The sequence below is a fragment of the Neophocaena asiaeorientalis genome, unplaced genomic scaffold (assembly GCF_003031525.2).
Source record: "Neophocaena asiaeorientalis asiaeorientalis breed wild unplaced genomic scaffold, Neophocaena_asiaeorientalis_V1.1 scaffold433, whole genome shotgun sequence".
NCBI classification, from domain to species: domain Eukaryota; kingdom Metazoa; phylum Chordata; class Mammalia; order Artiodactyla; family Phocoenidae; genus Neophocaena; species Neophocaena asiaeorientalis.
Genome location: NW_020175040.1, coordinates 1,334,592 through 1,353,425, shown reverse-complemented (window position 1 = coordinate 1,353,425; position 18,834 = coordinate 1,334,592). Strand labels below are relative to the sequence as shown.

At 51.8% G+C, this 18,834-nt stretch overlaps 2 protein-coding genes across 3 annotated transcripts in view; one reads left to right on the top strand and one right to left on the bottom strand.

Annotated features, from left to right (window-relative positions):
* Positions 1-2,212, bottom strand: part of EFCC1 (EF-hand and coiled-coil domain containing 1) — a 32,859-nt gene extending 30,647 nt beyond the window's left edge. Inside the window, exons 1-2 of the mRNA XM_024763394.1 lie at positions 1,514-2,212; positions 4-87 (exon numbers count right to left, since the gene is read on the bottom strand). Of these exons, the coding sequence (XP_024619162.1) occupies positions 4-87; positions 1,514-2,212 (783 nt within the window). The remainder of the gene's footprint in view (positions 1-3; positions 88-1,513) is intronic.
* The window catches only part of CFAP92 (cilia and flagella associated protein 92 (putative)), a 75,518-nt gene that overhangs the window by 5,841 nt on the left and 50,843 nt on the right, over positions 1-18,834 (top strand). The window contains exons 1-4 of one of the 2 annotated variants that reach the window (XM_024763344.1): positions 11,635-11,655; positions 11,820-12,079; positions 15,939-16,129; positions 16,767-16,971. In XM_024763344.1, coding sequence (XP_024619112.1) covers positions 11,854-12,079; positions 15,939-16,129; positions 16,767-16,971 — 622 coding nt within the window. In that variant the 5' untranslated portion in view covers positions 11,635-11,655; positions 11,820-11,853. Of the gene's footprint in view, positions 1-11,634; positions 11,656-11,819; positions 12,080-15,938; positions 16,130-16,766; positions 16,972-18,834 lie in introns of those variants that run through there. The other variant, XM_024763345.1, reaches the window with a different exon arrangement.

The following is an 18,834-nucleotide window of genomic DNA, read 5'->3' as shown; positions in this document are numbered from 1 at the left end:
CGCCTGCCGTAGCTCCCGCACCGCCGCCGCTTCGGGCCCGCCGTGCGCCGCCTCCTGGGCGCCCGCCTGGCTCTTCCAGAGGCCGACCTGCCGGAACAGGGCAGCAGGGCAGGCGGTGAGCGCCTCGCGCCAGACCCCACCCGGCCCGGGGCGCGTGAGCAGAGCAACCCGGCACGTTTCTCGCGCTCGTGCTCGCCGCCCTGGGCCCATCTGAACTCATTTAACCCTCGCCCTAACTCTACCGAGGCGGGAGCTCATGTCACTCCCTTTTAATGGATGCGGGCCACTGAGGCACAAAGCCCGTATTCTGTTGTTTGCACAGTTCCAGTGAGTCCCGAACGCCTGCACTCTTCTCTGTCCACCTCCGGCCCTCAGGGCACGCCGCTCCCTCGTGCTCCTCCACGCCCTAGACTGGGGAGCCCTCTATGGGCGTTCCCGGCCCTCCTCGCTGTCTGCTGCTAGGCAGCCGCCTCCTTGAGGGTGCGGTTTTCTTCTGTCGTGTTCACTGCTGGGCGTCCGGCGCCTAAGACAGGCCTGGCACACAGTAGGTGCTCAGCAAATACGTGGGGAACTAATGATCCTGGACGATCTTACTCCACACAATGGCAGTACTTTCCCGCCCCGGACTTGGCTTCTCCGATGCCCGCTGGCCGTGGCCCCGGAAATCCGCGCCTTGCACCCCTGCGCACTCCCTGGCCTCTCTCTACCCCTCAGGGCTGTGACCCCGGGCTGTGTGGGGAGCGGGCAGGGCTACTGGAACGTCAGCTTCCTCCTGGCCTGTGGTCCCTGGGGTCAGAGGCCGTCCGGTCCTCGTCTGACCCCGCCCCCCCCATGGCCTTTGACACGCGGCTGGGCGCAGCGCTCAAGTGCTTGTTGACTGAACTGCAGATGTCCCGGCTGGGTCCGCGCCTCTCTCAGTGCCTGGCCCCCGCAGCGCTGAGTGGCCAGACCTGCCTGGTCGACAGTGACACTATCTAGCATTGGGACACCAGGCCTGGCCCTGAGGGAGGCCCTCCAATGTTCGTTGAGTGACTGCACCGAGCTGCCTGTGTACCTCGTTAGCTCCTTAAGGGTGCGGACAGGCCTTCCTCACACCTTATCTCCTAGGCCTCCTGGAATCCTGGCACCGCGGAGAGCTCTGGAGGCGTATGTGTGTGAGACCGACCAGGTTTCCTGCGAGGGTCCACGTCTGGGTCAGAGAGGCAGGATGAGATGGGCTGTGTGTGTGCGGTGGCGGAATGGTTTTCTCTGAGGGACTGGAGTTTTGGGGGGCTGGAATGTGTGATGTGAGTAGGGGAGGGGACCAGAGTGTGTTGGAGTGGAATGGGGTGGCTAGGGACAGGATGCAAGTAGGCTGAAGTGGGGAGGGCTGTCCTTCACCCGCCCCTGCGGGCCCCCCCCCCCAACGTCCTCTTTCTCTGCACAGCAGGGGCTCTGCAGCCAGCCCGCTGTCAAATGCCCCCCGCCCCCCGCCCCATTCCGTCGTCACCCTCCGCCCCGGGACCAGGTGCACCTGCAGTGCTAGGCAGCGCGCGTCACTGCTCTGCAGCGCGGCCCGCAGGTCCTCCACCAGCTCGCGCAGGCTGCTGTTTTCTTCCTCCAAGCGCGCCAGGCATTCGCTGTCCGGGCCGCCGTCGGAGCCGGGCGTATGGGGCGGCGCCCGGCGGCGGCGGCGCGGACGGCGCAGGCGGATCTGCGTCTCGATGTGCTCGCTGAGAGCGCCGCGGGGCAGACGGGGCCCGGCGCGGGTGCCAAAGTAGCCGCAGAGGCGCGCGTGGAACTGGCGGAAGGTGAGCTCAGGCGGCTCGGCGCGCAGTGCCAGGCGCGCCTCCTCCTCCGCATCCGCGTCCCCATCGGTGGCCACCCCAGCGATCACATCCCCAGAGTTCGTGTCTCCCGCGGCTGTATCCCCGGCAGCCTCCCAGGTGGCGGCAGCCTCCTCGGCGCGCAGCCCCAGCACCGCGCAGAGCGCGCGGAAGTCGGCGCGGGGCAGGCGGCCGGCGCCTCGGCAGTCCAGGTGGTGGAAGACTTCCTGTAGATACTGGTCCAGGCCCGTGGCCAGCACCACGATCTCGTTCTCCACGCCTCGGTCCAGCCCGTAGTGGTGCGCCAGGGCGCTCAGCAGCCACTGTGTGCGCCGCGCTGGTCGCTGGTACGGGTCGCCCGCCGCGCCTTCCACGCCGGTCCCCGTGCCCGGGCCGCTGGGCTCCATCGCCGCCAAGCGCCGCTCCTCGGGTCCCTCCGCCCCGCCACTTCCAGGGGCGGCCCCAGAGTTTCTTGAAAGGAGGGGCTTAGCGGTGGCGGTCTGGTTGGAGCGGCGCCGAGGGCCGTGTCGAGCAGCTGCGCTGGCCTGGCAGGGCGTTTGTGTTTTCCCCGGGTTGGCTCTGAGGGGGCTTGGTTAGGGGACCCAGGAGCCCCGAGACCCCCGCGGGGCCACCACTGCCTGGTCTCCCTCCTGATCTCGCTTCTCTCGGTGACCCCTGCACTATTCTCCCGTCATCGCTCCCGGGGCGTCCCTGGCATCCCCTCTTTTCCTCCCATTCCCGGGTCTGTCTGCTTTCAACTCCCCCGCTCTCCACCTAGCTGCGTTGTGCAGAGAGTGTGCCCCGAGACGGGGACAAGGGGTGGGCTAGGGATAGGAAGCTGGGGAGGGCTGGAGGGTGGCCCCCTGGTCCGGTGGCCCCCAGGTCTGTTCCGCGCCCACGCGTCACTCCACCCCTTCTCGCCAGAAAACCTTTCAAGGGTAGCCCCGCAAGCTAGCTGGGGCCGTACTCCCTTAAGTACGGAGAAGCCCCCCTCCCCTTAAATTCAGCGACTGGGTTCCTAAACCCGCTTCTCACTCCACCAGGGCTGGTGCAAAGGGCCTCACGTGGTAACTAGAGCAGAGGAAAACCCAGCTCCGAGTAGTGAGGGGATGCGGTAGGGCCATCCCGCTGGATAGAAGCCGATCTGAGCCGGACCCTTGCTCTCTAAGCTCTGTGTGTGTTGAAGCGGGAGGGGTGTGTGTGTGTGTGGGAAAGCCGTGGCCTTCCGTCTTCTCACCCGTTTGTGCCTGGGGAGTGGATTGGCCCTGTGACCGGAATTCCACCTCTGAGCTGGGGTTAGGCTACCAGGTAGCTGTTTGGCCAACATTTCCTCTGGTGCCTTAGAACACCGTTCTGGAAGAGGAAAGAAAAATCAGCCTCTCAGGTGAATGTAAGGCTGCTTTTCCTTTTTTTTTTTTTTGGACAAGAGAGGTGTAGAGATGTCCTAACCTGATACCTGCACTGGGAACCCTCATCCAGCCTCGCAGGAGTAAGAGGCAGATTTCTTCAACTGCCTTTGGCTATACGATGGGCAGAATCTGGCCTGTGTACAGCTCTAGGAATTTAAATGTTAAATCCTGGAATTTGAAAGAGCACTAAAATTCTCTCCTCTGCTGCAGTACCCCAGAATAAGCACTTTGTCCATCCGGCAAATTTCTAGTCATTCTTGAAGACTGTGCCCACCACACACCTCACCCAGGAAGGAGTTAGATGCTTCTCCCCAACCATTTTGGATGTGCATTTAAAAAAAAATTATTAAAGTGGTAGCAATTTGACAAAAAATTTTACATCAACTCCAATTCTTGACTTCTGCCTTAGAAAAAACACGTGTACAGGATGTTCATTGCATCGTTGTTTATAATAGTGAGAAACTGGAGACAACATTTTGCCCATTGGTACAACAGCCGGGATGAATCACCACAAAAGGATGAGAGAAAAAAGCAACAATAACAATAAACCCACACGAAATGGTACTAAATATTTTCTGGGAGGACATGTGTATGTAAGCACATAGAAAAAGATGGAGGGATTCACAAACGGATTCAGTCGTTGTTTCCAGGGGTCGGAGGAGTTTGGCTTTCAGTGTAACATCTCGCTTTTTGACAAAGGAGATGTTTTTGTTTGTTTCTTTTTTCTTTTTCTTTTGGAGGGGGGAAGACATACTTTATTTGCCATTTACAGACCACAAAGTTCACCCGTTTAAAGTATATTAATAAGCGGTTTCTGGTATATTTATAGAACACATAACCAGCATCACAATTTCATTTTTAGAACATTCTCATCACTCACCACCCCACCCCCCAAAAAAACCCTTGTACCAGGTAGCCCACCCACTGCTCCAGTTTCCTGCCCTCCACTCCCAACTCCCAGCCCTAGGAAGCCACTATTTTCTGTTTCTATGGATTTGACTATTCTGGACATTGTGTATCAAACAGAATTATGTAACCTTTTGTGACTGGCTCCTTTTTGAGAACGTTTTCCAGCTTCAACCAGGTTGTAGTTGGCATGCGGTTCGTTCCTTTTTATTGTTGAGTAATATTCCATTGTATGGATGGACCACCTTTTCTTTATCCGTTCATCTGTCGATGGACGCTTGGATTGTTTCCACTTTCTGGCTGTTATGAGTAATGCTGCTGTAAACATCCACGTAGGAATTTTTGTGTGTTCATATATTTTCACTTTTCTTGAGTATATACCTAGGGGTGAGGTTGCTGGGTTGTGTGGTAGTTTTCTGTTTAACTTTTGAGGGCCTGCCAGGCCATTTTCCAAAGTGGATGCACCATTTTCATTCCTACCAGCAGTGTAATTCATGTATTTCTCAATGGGTAAAGGAATACAGATGTTCTCAGTCCTGGACTCCTTCCCTTCCTCCCCTCCAACACCTCCATCTCAGTTCGCGGGGCCTCCAGCCTCCCTTGGCAAATCCCTACCGTCTTGGGTTCTTCTGTCACTTTCACGCCCACATCCGGTCTGTCAGGCCGTGCACCTTCAGAGCTCACCCCCAATCTGATCCCCTCTTGCCGCGCCACTGCTACCCTGCACCAAACCCCCAGCATCTCTCACCTGTATCACTGCAACAGCCTCCTCCCAAGAAGTGCCCTTGAATTCCTACTTCTGTCCTCCACAGCCAGAGGACGCCCTCCTTCGCTCAGCACCCACTGTTATCTCCCTCTCTCAGGGACTAAAGGCCCAGTGCAGTGTGCGCCCGTGTCCCCCGTAACCTCCCTCAATGCCTCCCTCACTGACCTCCTTGCCGTTCCGTTCTTCTGACTCACCTCAGGGCCTTTGCATCTGCTTCCCCAGATGTTTACAGCCCGCCCCCTCACCTCCAAGTCCCTTGCTCCAGCGTCAGCCCCTCAGTGAGGCCTTCGGTGACATTGTAAGCCCTTTGCGCCCCTAACAGACTCTCTCGCCTGGGGCGTCCGTCTGTCTCCCTGTAACTCACTATCAGCCGTGAGGGGAGGGACGCTTGCCTGTCTGTCCGCCGGGCTTGGTGTCGGGCACACTGAGAGAAGAGCTCCAGCCCCCTTCTGAGCTGCCTGCCCGCAGCTGCTGCCGGGCACAGTGTGGCATGAGGCTCTCCATACGATTTCATTGCCTACAGGTGAGACGTACTTTTTAACTTGTATTTTAAGAAACAGCACTGTACCACATTGCCACTTATTTGCAGGCCTGCCACGAGGGCTGAGCTTCGCAAGGCCAGAGACCTGGTACCCCCATGCCCAGCACAGGGCCTGGCATTAAGTAGGCACTAATTATGTCACTTTATAGATGTGGACACACTGCATCAGAAGGAAAACTACATGTAGCTGGCATCCCTGGGATTCAAGCATCCTTGCGCCCAGAGATGCTGGAGTCAGTGAGACTCCAGATGTTAGGTTGACTGGACTCCCAGCTGGACCGTAGAAACTTCTAGGCCGGGAGTCCCACTGCCGGGGACGTTGCTGTCTGCACTTAGAACAGGACTCTGGGGACTTCCCTGGTGGTCCGGTGGCTAAGACTCTGCACTCCCAGTGCAGGGGTCCCAGGTCCAATCCCTGGTCAGGGAACTAGAGCCCGCATGCCTGCCGCAACTGAAGATCCCACATACGCCAACGAAGATCCCGCGTGCCGCAGCTAAGACCCAGTGCAGCCAAATTAAAAAGAAAAAGAAGAAAAAAAAAAAACCGGGATGCTGGAACTTGACTCTGGACTTTTTTCCCCCCACATCTTTATGGGAGTATAAGTGCTTTACAGTGTTGTGTTAGGTTCTCCTGTACAGCAAAGTGAAGCAGCGTGTATATACGTATATCCCCATATCCCCTCCCTCTTGTGGCTCTGCAGAGGAATCTGATTCAATTTCATGTTAATGCTGAGAGCTGGTGACCCAGGGGAGACTACCCCCGTTGCTGCAGCTGGCGATGGCTTTTGCGGAAGGAATCCTTTGAACAGGAACTTTTCTGGGCCAGTCAGTATTGAAAAGAAAGACTTTAAATGTCCTGACGTGGAGCCATCGCCTGGCCTCTGCCCCCCGCAGCTCCTTGGGGGCAGGGGAGTCCGGGTTGATAATGGGGCGCTGTCAGGCCTGTCTGTCTGCGGGCAGTGTTACCAGGCGCCTCTGAAATCATCCCGGTTGGACCCACAAGGTTTTTGTTTAAGGCTCAAAGTGAGCAAACTCAGAGGTCTCCTGCGTTTTTGTGTGAGCTGGGGGATGGGTGTGTGTCTGCGTCGGGGAGAGCGGAGAGAAGTGATTTTTCTGAAGTCAGCTCAGTATTGTTTGAGCCATTCCAAATAGTATATTGTTCACAGTGTCTACAAACAGCCCAGCAAAGTGCTAAAGAGCAAAAAAAACCATCCCCCCCTTGTGCCAACAAGAGAAGAACACAGGGTTCTTTTGATGTATTTGTTTTCAGATGTTTTCCATGCATTTAAGCATGAAAGAACTTTTGGGGGTGGTGAAAACATTCTATATCTTCATGGCGGTGGTAGTTTCATGACTGTATACGCCTGTCAAAGCACTTAAAAGGGTGAATTTTACAGGATGTCAGTTGCACATCACCCATCTTCCTAAATGGCCCCGCCATCGTTACCATTCCTGGGTAACGTTATTCTCAAAGGCTGGTCCACACTCCCTCTTAGGACTGACCCGGAAGGAGCTTTGTCGTCCCAATAGGTGCATCTAGAGGTGGTTTGCAGTTTTTCTCCATTCCAACAACACTGTGAACGGTTGGCTCTATTTCCTGGGTGCTTTACTGCAGGGCCAAGGAGTGTGGACATTTTATAAGCTCTTGATGTTGTCAAACTGTTTTTCAGAAAGCTTGTGTCATTCTGTACAGTCCCCTGGAGTGTCTGGGATTCTCCGAGAGCCACCGGTTTTAGTGTCACAGCTTTTACATTTTTAGGAGTCTTGGTTAGTGGATTTGCTTAGTGTTCAGACGCCAAGTTTGACTTCTCTGGGTTAGGCAAAGATTTCTTAGATACAACACCAAACACATGGTCCAAAAAAAAGAAAAAAAATCAGTACATTGGATCTCATCAAAATTCAGAACTTTTGCACTTCAAAGCGCAGTGATAAAGACGCCATTAAGAAATGACGGGACAGGCAGGCAACTGGGAGAAAATCTTGACAAAACACATGCCCGGTAGGGGCCTTGTATTCAGAATTGACAAAGAACTCCAACAGCTCAATAAGAAGAAGACAAACAACCCAATCGAAAAATGGGTGAAAGACAGGGACAGACATTTCCCAGAAGAATATATATGGTTGGCCAATAAGCACGAGAAAGGATCCCAGTACCGTTAGGTATTAGGGAAATACGAAGCAGAACCTCAGTGAGAGACTATTCCGCCCTCACGAGAATGGCGATAATAACTGACGGACAATAAATGTTTTTGAGGATGTCGAGAAATAGGAACCCTCACACGTTGCTGGTGGGAATGTGAAATGGTGCAGCCACGTTGGAGAACAGTTTGGCAGTAAATGATAACCATAAAGCCTGATCCATACGTGTAACATACTACGTGACCCAGCTCTCCCACCGCTAGATGCCTCTACTCAAGAGAAACGAAAACATCTGTCCACACAGAGACCCTCATGTGAATGTCCTCAGCAGCGTCTTCATAAATGTCCAACCTTAATGTCCATGAACTGATGGCTGGATAGACAAAATGGATTTATGGCTCCATTTATAGGAAATGTTCCGAAAAAGGCACCTTTTTAGAGACAGAAAGTAGATTAATGGTTGTCTAGAGCTTGGGGTGGGAACAGAGGTTAATTTTAATTAATTATAGTACTTTTGGGTGAAACTTGTGCATGAAGGATCTTATTAGGGAGATGAAAATGTTCTAAAACTTATTTATGGTGATGATTTCACCACTTGGTGAAGTTACTAAAAATCATTGAATTATACACTTGAAATGGGTGCGCCGTATGATATAAAATACACCTCAGTAAAGTTGTTATAAGGTGGCGGGGGTGCTTTGCTTAGGAGAGGGATGGCAAGAAGAAGATGGGTGTATGCTTCCAGCTGCCGGAGTCTTGCAATCACTTCAGAGGCTCTCTGGGTGCCGTGGGAGCTTTGGCGCTCCACTGCCCTGGAGGAAGAAGGAGCAGGGACAGACCGCCCTCAGATGGCTGCGCTCCACGGGGTGCCCCTTTGCAATGTGACTTTGCCCTTCCTCCTGTCCTATTCTGACTTTGCCAGCCCTGAAGCCGTCTTCGCTGAGGGGAGGTTGTAGACCTGCCCCTCGTGCCTGAGTCTCAGGTGGCACACCTTTGCCTTCATTCCATCCCATGATGCCCCGGCTCTTGACCTGGACACTACCTCCCTCAGGGAAGTGATTCCAAATCTTGGCTATGCAATGGGATCTTGGTGGAGGTGACTTTAACAAACAAGCGTTCTGTGCCAGTTATTTATTATTGTACAACGAATCATCCCCAAATTTACTGGGTTAGGACAGCAGTAACTTACTTTACTGATAAATCTGCAATTTGCAGAGGGCTTGATGGGGACAGCTGGTTTCTGCTACACATGGTGTCAGCCAGGTGACTCAAAGGCTGGGGGCTGGAATCACCCGAGGTCTGGCTCTCACATTTTGGGCAGTGAGGCTGGCAGTTGGCCGGGAACCCTGCCGGCTGTTGGCCAGAGCATCTACGCGTGGCCTTTCCATGAGGCTGCTTGGGCCTCCTCACAACATGGTGCTGGGTTCCCAGAGTGAGCGCCCCAAAGAACAAGGCAGAAGCACGTGGAATTCGTATGACCTGGCTTCAGATGTCACCGAGTGTCACTTCCACCCTACTCTGTTGGCTGAGGTGGTCCAAAAGTTCTGTCTGGGTTCAAGGGGGAGGGGACTAGACCCACCACGGGATGTGAAGAGTGTTGACATCACACTGTGAGAAGAGAGGGTGGGAGGGAATCTACTGAGGTGTTTGGAAAATACGATCCATCACCGGTTCCTAAGCCCCACCTCTGGAGAATCAATTCCACAGGTCTGGAGTGAAGCCTCAGGGTCGAAGATTTGACATGATCCCGGGTGATTCTCATGCACATCCAGGACCAAGGCTCTTTGGTCTAAGACCTCTCAAGCCTGAGTTCAGGGCCGCCCCACGGGAGATGCTGGGGAGATTGGCTGCTGCCCTTGGTAACAGTGTGATCGAGGACCCTTTGGAGCAAAACCAGCCTCAGGCAGCAGGTGGCACCTGACGGGCAGGAGGCCTGCTGTCTGTCCCAGGGAGGGTGGAGTCACTGACCGGCTCTTGTTAATGGGGCCTTTTGGGAGCTGGTGCATCCTAGTAGCCTTTTCCCCTTGCAACCCTGGGTGTGTCTTTTTAGTACTTCCTTGCTTATGGACGGTAGTCTGCAGGCTGTTGGACAGGGTGTCATGGCACTCAGTGGGGAAACTTGAGTCCTTCTCCCCAGGGGACCTCACTGCCATTTGGAGACTTCCCCTCCCAGCTGTTCTTAAGGTTCAGTTCTTTAGACTGATCGAACCTGAGGAATGTCGGAGGGCCCCCGTCAGTGGGAAGTATTCTGGAATACTGGACTACTGTCCCCAGCCCCTGGGGACGGCCTAGGGAGGTGGGCACTAGGAGGGAGGGTGCTTGCGTCCACAGTTTTGCTCTTTGGCCACGGGTAGGTTGTGTCTCATCTCAGAGCCTCAGTTTCTGCGACAGCGAAGTGTGTGTGGAGATTCCGCACCCATTCGCTTGAACAAACTACTGCCCAGGGGCTTGGTACCGGGGCCCCCGTGCGCCACTCCAGCCTCATCATCCCTTCCCTGAACTTGCCACACGTTTTCACTCCGCTTGGCCTTTGCGTATGCTGTGTCCTCTGCCTGGAATGCCTCCCCTTGCTTTCCTCGCCCGGCAGACCCCACAGTTTGGCTTTTGTCACCTCTTCCGTGAAGCCTGCCCCAACCCCTCCGGGCAGTCGCTTCTGCGATGTGTCCCTCCGCCGCAGCCCCTTTGGTGGTCTGTGGTCTTCTACATCGGGAGCAGCAGCTAGGGGTCTCTCATCTGGGGGTGGGGGGGCAGGGTGTCCGTCAGATAGTCTGGCTTTCAATCCGGTGCTGCCATATACCTGTGTGACCTCAGGCAAATCGCTTCACCTCTCTAAGCCTCGGTTTCCTCATCGCTGAGTTTGGGGCTTATGATGACTGAAAAGAATTCTCATGATGTTTGAAGGACATCAGTGACAGAAGCAGAGAGTCTGTGCCAGAGAGGATGGGGGGTGGGGTGGGGTCGGGTCATCTGAGTTTGCAGAGCCCGGTGCTTCCTTTGCCTTCATCAAAGAACGGTAGGGGGCCGCTGATGGAGCTGTAGTGGGGAGCCGGCAATGCCTCTCCCCTGTACTGCAGGTAAGGCTCAGGCGCATAATAGGTGCTCACGTTCAGAGCAGGAATTCCTGAAAGACTGAATGGGGGCTTCCCTGGCGGTCCAGTGGTTAAGACTTCGCCTTCCAATGCAGGGGGTGTGGGTTCGATCCGTGGTCGGGGAGCTGTGATGGCACATGCCTCACGGCCAAAAAAACCACAAAAAACCCAAACACAAAAAGCAATATTGTAAAACATTCAATAAAGACTTAAAAAATGGTCCACATCCAAAAAAAAAAAAGGACTGAGTGGATAAGCGAATAACTGAAGGCATAAATGCAGCTGGTTCTGCATTTGTATACAACTCTCTGCTGGACCTTGTCTGGGCACCTGGCCTGGGACCAGCGACTGAGGCGGGGAGCCCCGCCCCCAGGAGAGGAGCCCCGCCCCGGGGCTGTGGCCACGTGCGTCTCCTAGCAACCGCCAAACAGAGCGCCGAGGCGGCTCCTGCGGGCCTCCCTGCCCGGGTGGACGCACCAGGTCCTCTGAGCCTCCTCGGTGAGGAGGCTGTGCAGCTGCTGTGCGAGCTGACCGACGCCATCGTCTGAGCCCACGCGGCTGCCCAGCGCGTCCGCTCACAGGTGCCGCAGGTACCCCCCCCATCCGCCCCGGCCCCCGCTCCAGCTGCGCAGCCCCTTCTTAGCGTTTGCTGGCGTGCGGCGTCCATGGAGGGCGCTTGTGCCCGGAGCCCAGTACTCAGTGCTCGGTCGGGTCTTGCCTCGGGGTCCTCGCCCTCCTTGGCCTCAGCAGGCTCTTGCGCGTGCTGCCCCCCAAACCAAGGTCATATTGTGCTTTGGCACAGCTCACCCGAGGCCCTCACCCCCCACCCCTCCCTGTGGTTCTTGGGGAATTGCACTCACCTGGAGCAGGCATTCCAGGCGTGCTGAATGATTAACTTTGATCGTAAAAGGAGAAACAGCTGGGGCCGGGAGGACGGGACTCAATTTGGAGACACTGGCTTTGCTGATTATCACGATTACCGACGGCACCATTCTCTGAGGTTCATCTAATCTCTGTTGAGTGTCCGCTGCGTGCCAGGCAGTGTCTGAGGCCTTGGCTGGTTAGCCCGGAACAGGACAAGGCACGGGGCGGGGAGAAGGGGGCAGGCAGGGCTTCCCTCCTGGGAGCAGTGGTGGTGACGGCCGTGCCTTTATTTCCTTGCAGCCGGGAGTGCCGGCCACGGGGGCCGCCCTGCCGCATGTGGCTGTCGGGGGCCGTGTCCTCCATGGGCAGCTTTTACCAGTCCGTGAGCGAGTGTGAAGTGGAGGAGAACCTGAAGGTTAGGGCCTGGGCCCAGGAGTCGGCCACCGGCCACCAATGCAGCGGCGAGTCCTCAGAAGGGCCTGCCAGCACCTTCGACTCGGACGTGCCCCACGTCGTCCCCTGCAAGTTCATCATCTCTCTGGCCTTCCCAGTGACCGCGGGTAAGTGTGACAGCAGAGAGGGAGTGTACCAGTGACCTTCTCCCAGGAGTGTAGGGCGCCTGTGCTCCCTTTGCTGGCTCCCTAAGTAGGGTGGCCAGTGACAGGAGCAGAGGTCCGGAAAGGAACTGCCACTTTAGGGCCCACTGTGGTCCAGGCAAGGAACAGTTTATGGGCTTCACAGACTCAGTCCTCTCAAAACCCCAAGAAGCAGGTGATGTTATTTCTGCTTTTTGAACATAAAGAAGTGACGGAGAGGTTAAGGCATTTTCCCCCATAAGCTGGTGTGTATCATCTAATCCCTTGTTTAGATACAGACTCTCAGATTATTGGATCAAAATCTCTGAGTGCAAAGGTAATCAGCTGCTGCCCAAAACCGCTGTGTAACAAATACAAACAACTCCCCATTTCATTGGCTTCAAACAGAAATCCCTGTCCTGGGTGAGCAGGCCAGCTGACCTAGGCTGGGCTTCCTGCAGTAGCTCTGCCCTGCTTCTGTCTCTGTCATCCTCCTCTCGGATGTGTGGGCAACCCAGACTCATTCCTGTCATGGAAAGGCAGGGCACAAAAGAGGGCAAGCCCAGTCACCCCAGCACTCTTCAGGTCTTTGGACACCTCCCACCTGCAGGCATTTTATTGGCCAAAGCAACGCACATGGTTGAATCCCAAGATTAAGGGCAGAGAAAAGTACTCCACTTTTTTTAAGGTGGACTATCTTTTTTTATATCAGCTTTTTAATTGAAATATAGTTAGTTCACAATGTTGTCTTAGTTTCAAGTGTACAGCAAAGTGATTCAGTCATATATGTTCTCTTTCAGATTCTTTTCCATTGTAGGTTATTACAAGATATGGAGTATAGCTCCCTGTGCTATACAGTAGGTCTTTGTTGTTTATCTATTTTATATATAGTGGTGTGTGTATGTTAATCCCAACCTCCTAATTTATCTCCCCTCCCCTACTATCCCTTTTGGTAACCATTAAGTTTGTTTTCTATGTCTGTGGGTCTATTTCTGTTTTGTAAATAAGTTCATTTGTTTCCTTTTTTTAGGTTCTGCATCTAAGTGATATATAATATTTGTTTTTGTCTGACTGACTTCACTTAGTATGATAATCTCTAGGTCCATCCACGTTTCTGCAAATGGCATGATGTCATTCTTTTCATGGCTGAGTAATATTCCATTGTGTATATGTACCACATCTTCTTTATCCGTTCTTCTGTCGATGGGCATTTAGGTTGCTTCCATGTCCTGGCTATTGTAAACAGTGCTGCTGTGAACACTGAGGTGCATGTATCTTTTTGAATTACAGTTTTCTGAAGATCTATGCCCAGGAGTGGGATTGCAGGATCATATGGTAACTCTATTTTTAGTTGTTTAATGAACCTCCATACTGTTCTCCACAGTGGCTGCACCAATTTACATTCCCACCAACAGTGTAGGAGGGTTCCTTTTTCTCCACACCCTCTCCAGCATTTACTGTTTGTGGACTTTTAATGATGGCCATCCTGACTGGTGTGAGGTGAGGGCTCATTGTAGTTTCGATTTTTCATTTCTCTAATAATGAGTGACATTGAGCAACTTTTCCTGTGCTTGTTGGCCAACTATATGTCTTCTTGGAGAAACGTCTACTTATGTCTTCTGCCCATTTTTTCATTGCGTTGTTTGTTTTTTTGATATTGAGCTGCATGAGCTGTTTGTAAATTTTGGAAACGAATCCCTTGTTGGTAGCATCATTTGCAAATATTTGCTCTCAGACCTTAGGTTATCTTTTGATTTTGTTTATGGTTTCATTTGCTGTGTGAAAGCTTTTAAGTTGAATTAGGTCCCATTTGTTTATATTTCCATCACTGTAGAAGACGGATCCAAAAACATACTGCTGCAATTTATGTCAAAGAGTGTTCTGCCTATGTTTTCCTCTAGGAGTTTTATAGTATCCTGTCTTACGTGTAGCTCTTTTTTTTTTTTTTTACGTGTAGCTCTTTAATCCACTTTGAGTTTGTTTTTGTGTATGGTGTTAGAGAATGTTCTAATTTCATTCTTTTACACGTAGCTGTCCAGTTTTTCCAGCACCACTTACCACTTATTGAAGAGACTGTCTTATCTCCAATGTATATTCTTGCCTCCTTTGTCATAGATTAATTGACCATAAATGCGTGGGTTTGTTTCTGGGCTTTCTATCCTGTTCCGTTAATCTCTGTGTCTGCTTTTGTGCCAGTACCGTACTGTTTTTGTTTTTGTTTTTGTTTTGTGGTACGCGGGCCTCTCACTGTTGTGGCCTGTCCCGTTGCGGAGCACAGGCTCCGGACGCGCAGGCTCAGCGGCCATGGCTCACGGGCCCAGCCGCTCCATGGCACGTGGGATCTTCCCGGACCAGGGCACAAACCCATGTCTCCTGCATCGGCAGGCAGACTCTCAACCACTGTGCCACCAGGGAAGCCCTACCATACTGTTTTGATCACTGTAGCTTTGTTGTATAGTCTGAAGTCAGGGAGCATGATTCCTCCAGCTCCGTTCTTTCTCAAGATTTCAGGGTCTTTTGTGTTTCCATACAAATTTAAAAAATTTTTGTTCTCGTTCTGTGAAAAATGCCTTTGACGGTTTGATAGGGATTGTGTTGAATCTGTAGATTGCCTTAGATATTATGGTCATTTTAACACTATTGACTCTTCCAATCCAAGAACATGTGGTGTATCTTTCCATATGTTTGTGTCTTCTTTGATTTCTTTCATCAGTGTCTTACAGTTTTTGGAGTACAGGTCTTTTGCCTTCTTCGGTAGGTGTATTCCTAGATATATCAAGAAGTACTCCATTTTTTGATATGACTTTTTTTGTTGTTCTGCCTGAAATATCTCCCCACGATGATTAATTTCAACTTCTCCTTGTAGTTCTGTTGATGGTTGCTTCAGATATTTTGGAGGCTATTTGGTTAGGTGTATACCATGTTTTAGAATTGACCTATCTTCTTGGTGAATTGAATTTTTGGTCATTGTGTGTGACCTCCTCTATCCATAATGGTGCTTTTTATCTTTGGTCGGTTGATATCAAGCAAAAGAACCTGGAAAAAGACATCTGCAAATACCACCCAAAAGAAAACTGGTGCTTATTTGATTACCTTTAATCGTCACGTCTCTTGCAGCATCTCCTAGATTTGTTTTTCTTAGTTGGGCACTTATTCCAAAGGCGTTTACAAAACAGATTGCTGTGCAGCTCAACTTATGAGCCTGAGAGTATTTTTATGGGGCCAGTACCTTCGAAGGATCTGTCTTTGGCTGGATATAAAATTCTAGCTTCAATGTTTTCTCCTTCAATACCTAAATAGTTATGAATTTATTTATGAATGTTTATGTAAGTTGTTTACTTAAGAGAAATGAGGTCCTATGTATCCTGTTCTATAACTTGCTCTTTAAAAATTTGATGGCACCTCTTAGATATCTTACAGGATATGAGCAGACCTGGTTTTAGTTTGTTGTCGTTTGTTTTAAACACCTATATAGTATTCCATCGTATGTGTCTAATTTATCCTATCTTGTATTGGTGGGGTTTTTTTGTTTTTTTTTTTAACCTGCCTCTTACTGTCAAGACTAGGGGCAGGCAGGTAAGTGCCTACAGTAAAAAAATTTAAGGAGATGCTCACCTCGGAGTCACGTGCTATAATTCCGCACACTGGCTTCCAGCCCTGGGGCTGCTCCTCTGGTGGCTGCGAGGACCGGACATACATCTTAACTCCAAGCGCGTGGCAGTGGGGAGTCTGCACACGGCACCTCCTCCAGCCTTGGGCTCTTCTTCGTTCTGGGGAATCGTGGAGACGGCTCTGCTTTCCCAAGTGAGGTTAGAACAAGTCTCATTACATCTGTATCTTCTAGGTCACAAAGGAAAATGTTCAAGTTTGGTTGAAAAATACAGGAGACACCCTAAAATGGACAAACCTATTGCAAAGGTTCGCCATTACTACCACATCGAGTACTTCCTCCTGCCTGATGATGGGGAGCCTAAAAAGGTCGATGTGGTGGTGTTTCCAGCCTTGGCCAAAGTGTTCCTGGATTCAGGAATAAAGGTGAATATGTGTGTGTGTGTGTGTGTGTGTGTGTGTGTGTGTGTGTGTGTGTGTGTGTGTGTGTGTGGCCTTGCATATAGTCTGATACCCACAAGAAATAGCAAGAGCCACAAAGGATGCTCACTTCCCCTGGAACTTGCTAGAAATGCAGGATCTTGGTCGCCACTCTAGGCCTACTGAATGGGAATCTGCACGAACCTAATAATATTGATAGCAACTCTATGATTTTCTCTGAAGGTATTTTTACCTAATAATTTCTTTGGTGTTTCAAAAGTTTTGGCAGCTCTTGTTATTTCTTTCTGTGTGTACACATGAGTACGTGTGCGTGCACACCCGCCACCCGCACACACACGCACACTCCCGCCTGGGGCAGGGCTCTGGGTCAGGATGGGGAGTCCCTGGGAGGGACACTCTTTGCAGGGAATTGCTTTTACTTTATTTTTCCGAGCAACCCAGAGGCGTGCGGGCCCCTGTCTGCGGCACCCATTTCCTGACTCCCTATGTGAGTTGGGAGCCAGGAGGGAGTGGGATGCACAGACAGACAAGTGGAAGGCAGGGCCTGCCACATCGTGGCAGCGGTCAGATCCTGGCCTCTGAGCTTTCAATGCTGAGAGTCTCTTGTTGTCCTTTTACACAGACCATCAGGCCATGGCAAGAAGGGGACAAGGTCTGGGTGTCGTGGACCCAAAGTTTTAACATCAACATGACAAAGGAGTTACTAAAGAAAATAAATTTTCACAAAATCACCTTGAGGCTCTGGGACACCAAGGACAAGGTTTCGAAAAAAGCCAAGAATTATCAATTAAAGCCTTCTGGGTTTCTGGAAGATGCAGGATCTTTTGGTAAGTTCGTGGCATTCATGTTTGATTTGAAATGTTTCCGCAGGCATGTGGCTTCTCACTGGTAACAGCAGAAAAGCCAGCCAGCATCTCCTCGTTTGGTGCACCTGGTTTTCCTGGGGCCCACGCTGGTTTCTGTCAGCGCAGTGACACCCCCCTCTCTCCAGGGCATGTGCAGCGATGGGAAGGGCGCCCCAAGTCTGTGTGCCGCCCGTCAGCCACCACTCTGGGCAGTGCTGAGGCGGGCACCCGCCACCGGCCTGTGTCCCAGGATGAGTCTGGTGTGCTCCCTGAACAAAAAAATTAGAGGCTATCGAGAAACGAAACAGAAAACTCAAAAGTCCCACAGCCCTGTTTCCATTAGGCCCTTCAGACTCTTCCTCGTGTAAAGATTATTGTATCAGTGCCAGCAAGTCTCCTTTCGAACTCCCCTCAAAGGAGAGAGGCCTAGGTTGAAGTCCCGCAGCGGAATTGAACCCTGTCTCCATCCCGAGCTAATGGTGACCTTGGGCACCTACTTCGTCTGGCCAGATGCCTGGGGGCAGGGTGGTGGGAGCGCGCCCCCCTCCCCCCGCAATAAGGAGGATTGCTTTGTGTAGAGGGAATTTTAAAACTATAATAAAATGCTTCCACTTAAAATATGCAGCGGCATTCTTGTAAGATACATCCCAGTTTTCAGAGATATTAGAAGGTAAAGTCGACGCGCTCCAGAGAATGGGTGGAATGAGGTGCTGTTACGGCTGCTGATCGCGGCTTCCAGACAAGTACAGCCCTCCCCACTTTCCATGAGCAAAGTAGGCCTGGACTTGCTTGTAGCGAGAGGCAGCGCCAGAATCAGAACCCAGTTTTGTGTGACTGGAAAGTTTTTTCTCCGGTTTCCAGCCTGCGCTCCTCAAAGAGCCTTCCTGACCTTGGGGGCTTGGGGCTTCCGAGTTTTAATCTTTCATTGCTATCCCGGGTTTCTTAGCCTCGGCAGTGTGGGCATCTTGGGTTGGATTGTTCCTTGTTGCAGGGACCGTCCTGGGCACTGGAGGGCTGTTCGCAGCATCCCTGACCTCTAGCCACTACACGCCAGGACTAGCCTCCCAGCTGTGACAACTAGAAATTTCTTCAGACATTGTCTGCAGGTGCAAAATTGCCCCTGGCCGAAAATCACTGATTTGCCTCTAAACTACTAGTCCTGGGTGAGAAAATGGGATTCACGTTCTCTTTTCTCACTTGGACCAAAGGAAAGACCCATGTCCTCAGAGCGTGGGCTCTAAACCACCCGCATTGGACGCACTTGGAGTGCAGCCTCAATGCAGGTTCCAGGGCCTGCTCCGGAGCTGCCGAGCCCAAATTTCTGGTAAACATCTGCCTGGCAGTGGGCTTACCCTGGAGCAGAGGTGCCAGGGTGGGTGTACCAGGAGGACTTCCTGGAGAAGGGGCCATGGAGACAAGTTTGGAAGGGTAAATGGAATCAGCCGGCCGGAAAAGGGAGGAGGACGGGTGTCACGGGCCCTTCAGTGAGGGCCCATGGGCCTTTTGCTGTGAGCGTCCTTGGGGCCACTGCTCCTCCTCGAACCCTGTCCCACGCCTGGCATCACTGCCTCTTAACTAATTTTTTTCCGTTAAAAATGTCAGTGTGTGTTCACTTTGCAAAACAATTTAGAAGTAGATTAGCCAAAGAGAGAAAAAATTAAAATCATATGATGTCTGAGCAGAGGTAGCCATTGCTAACATTTTCCTGTGCGTTTTACAACTGGGTACAAAATTTTAACAAAGACGGGTGCGGTGTACATATTGTCTTAAGTCCTGCCTTTTTCCACTTAAGAAGTTATCATTTTGTTTTATTTTGGAGGAGCTTTTTTTTTTTTTTTTTTTTGG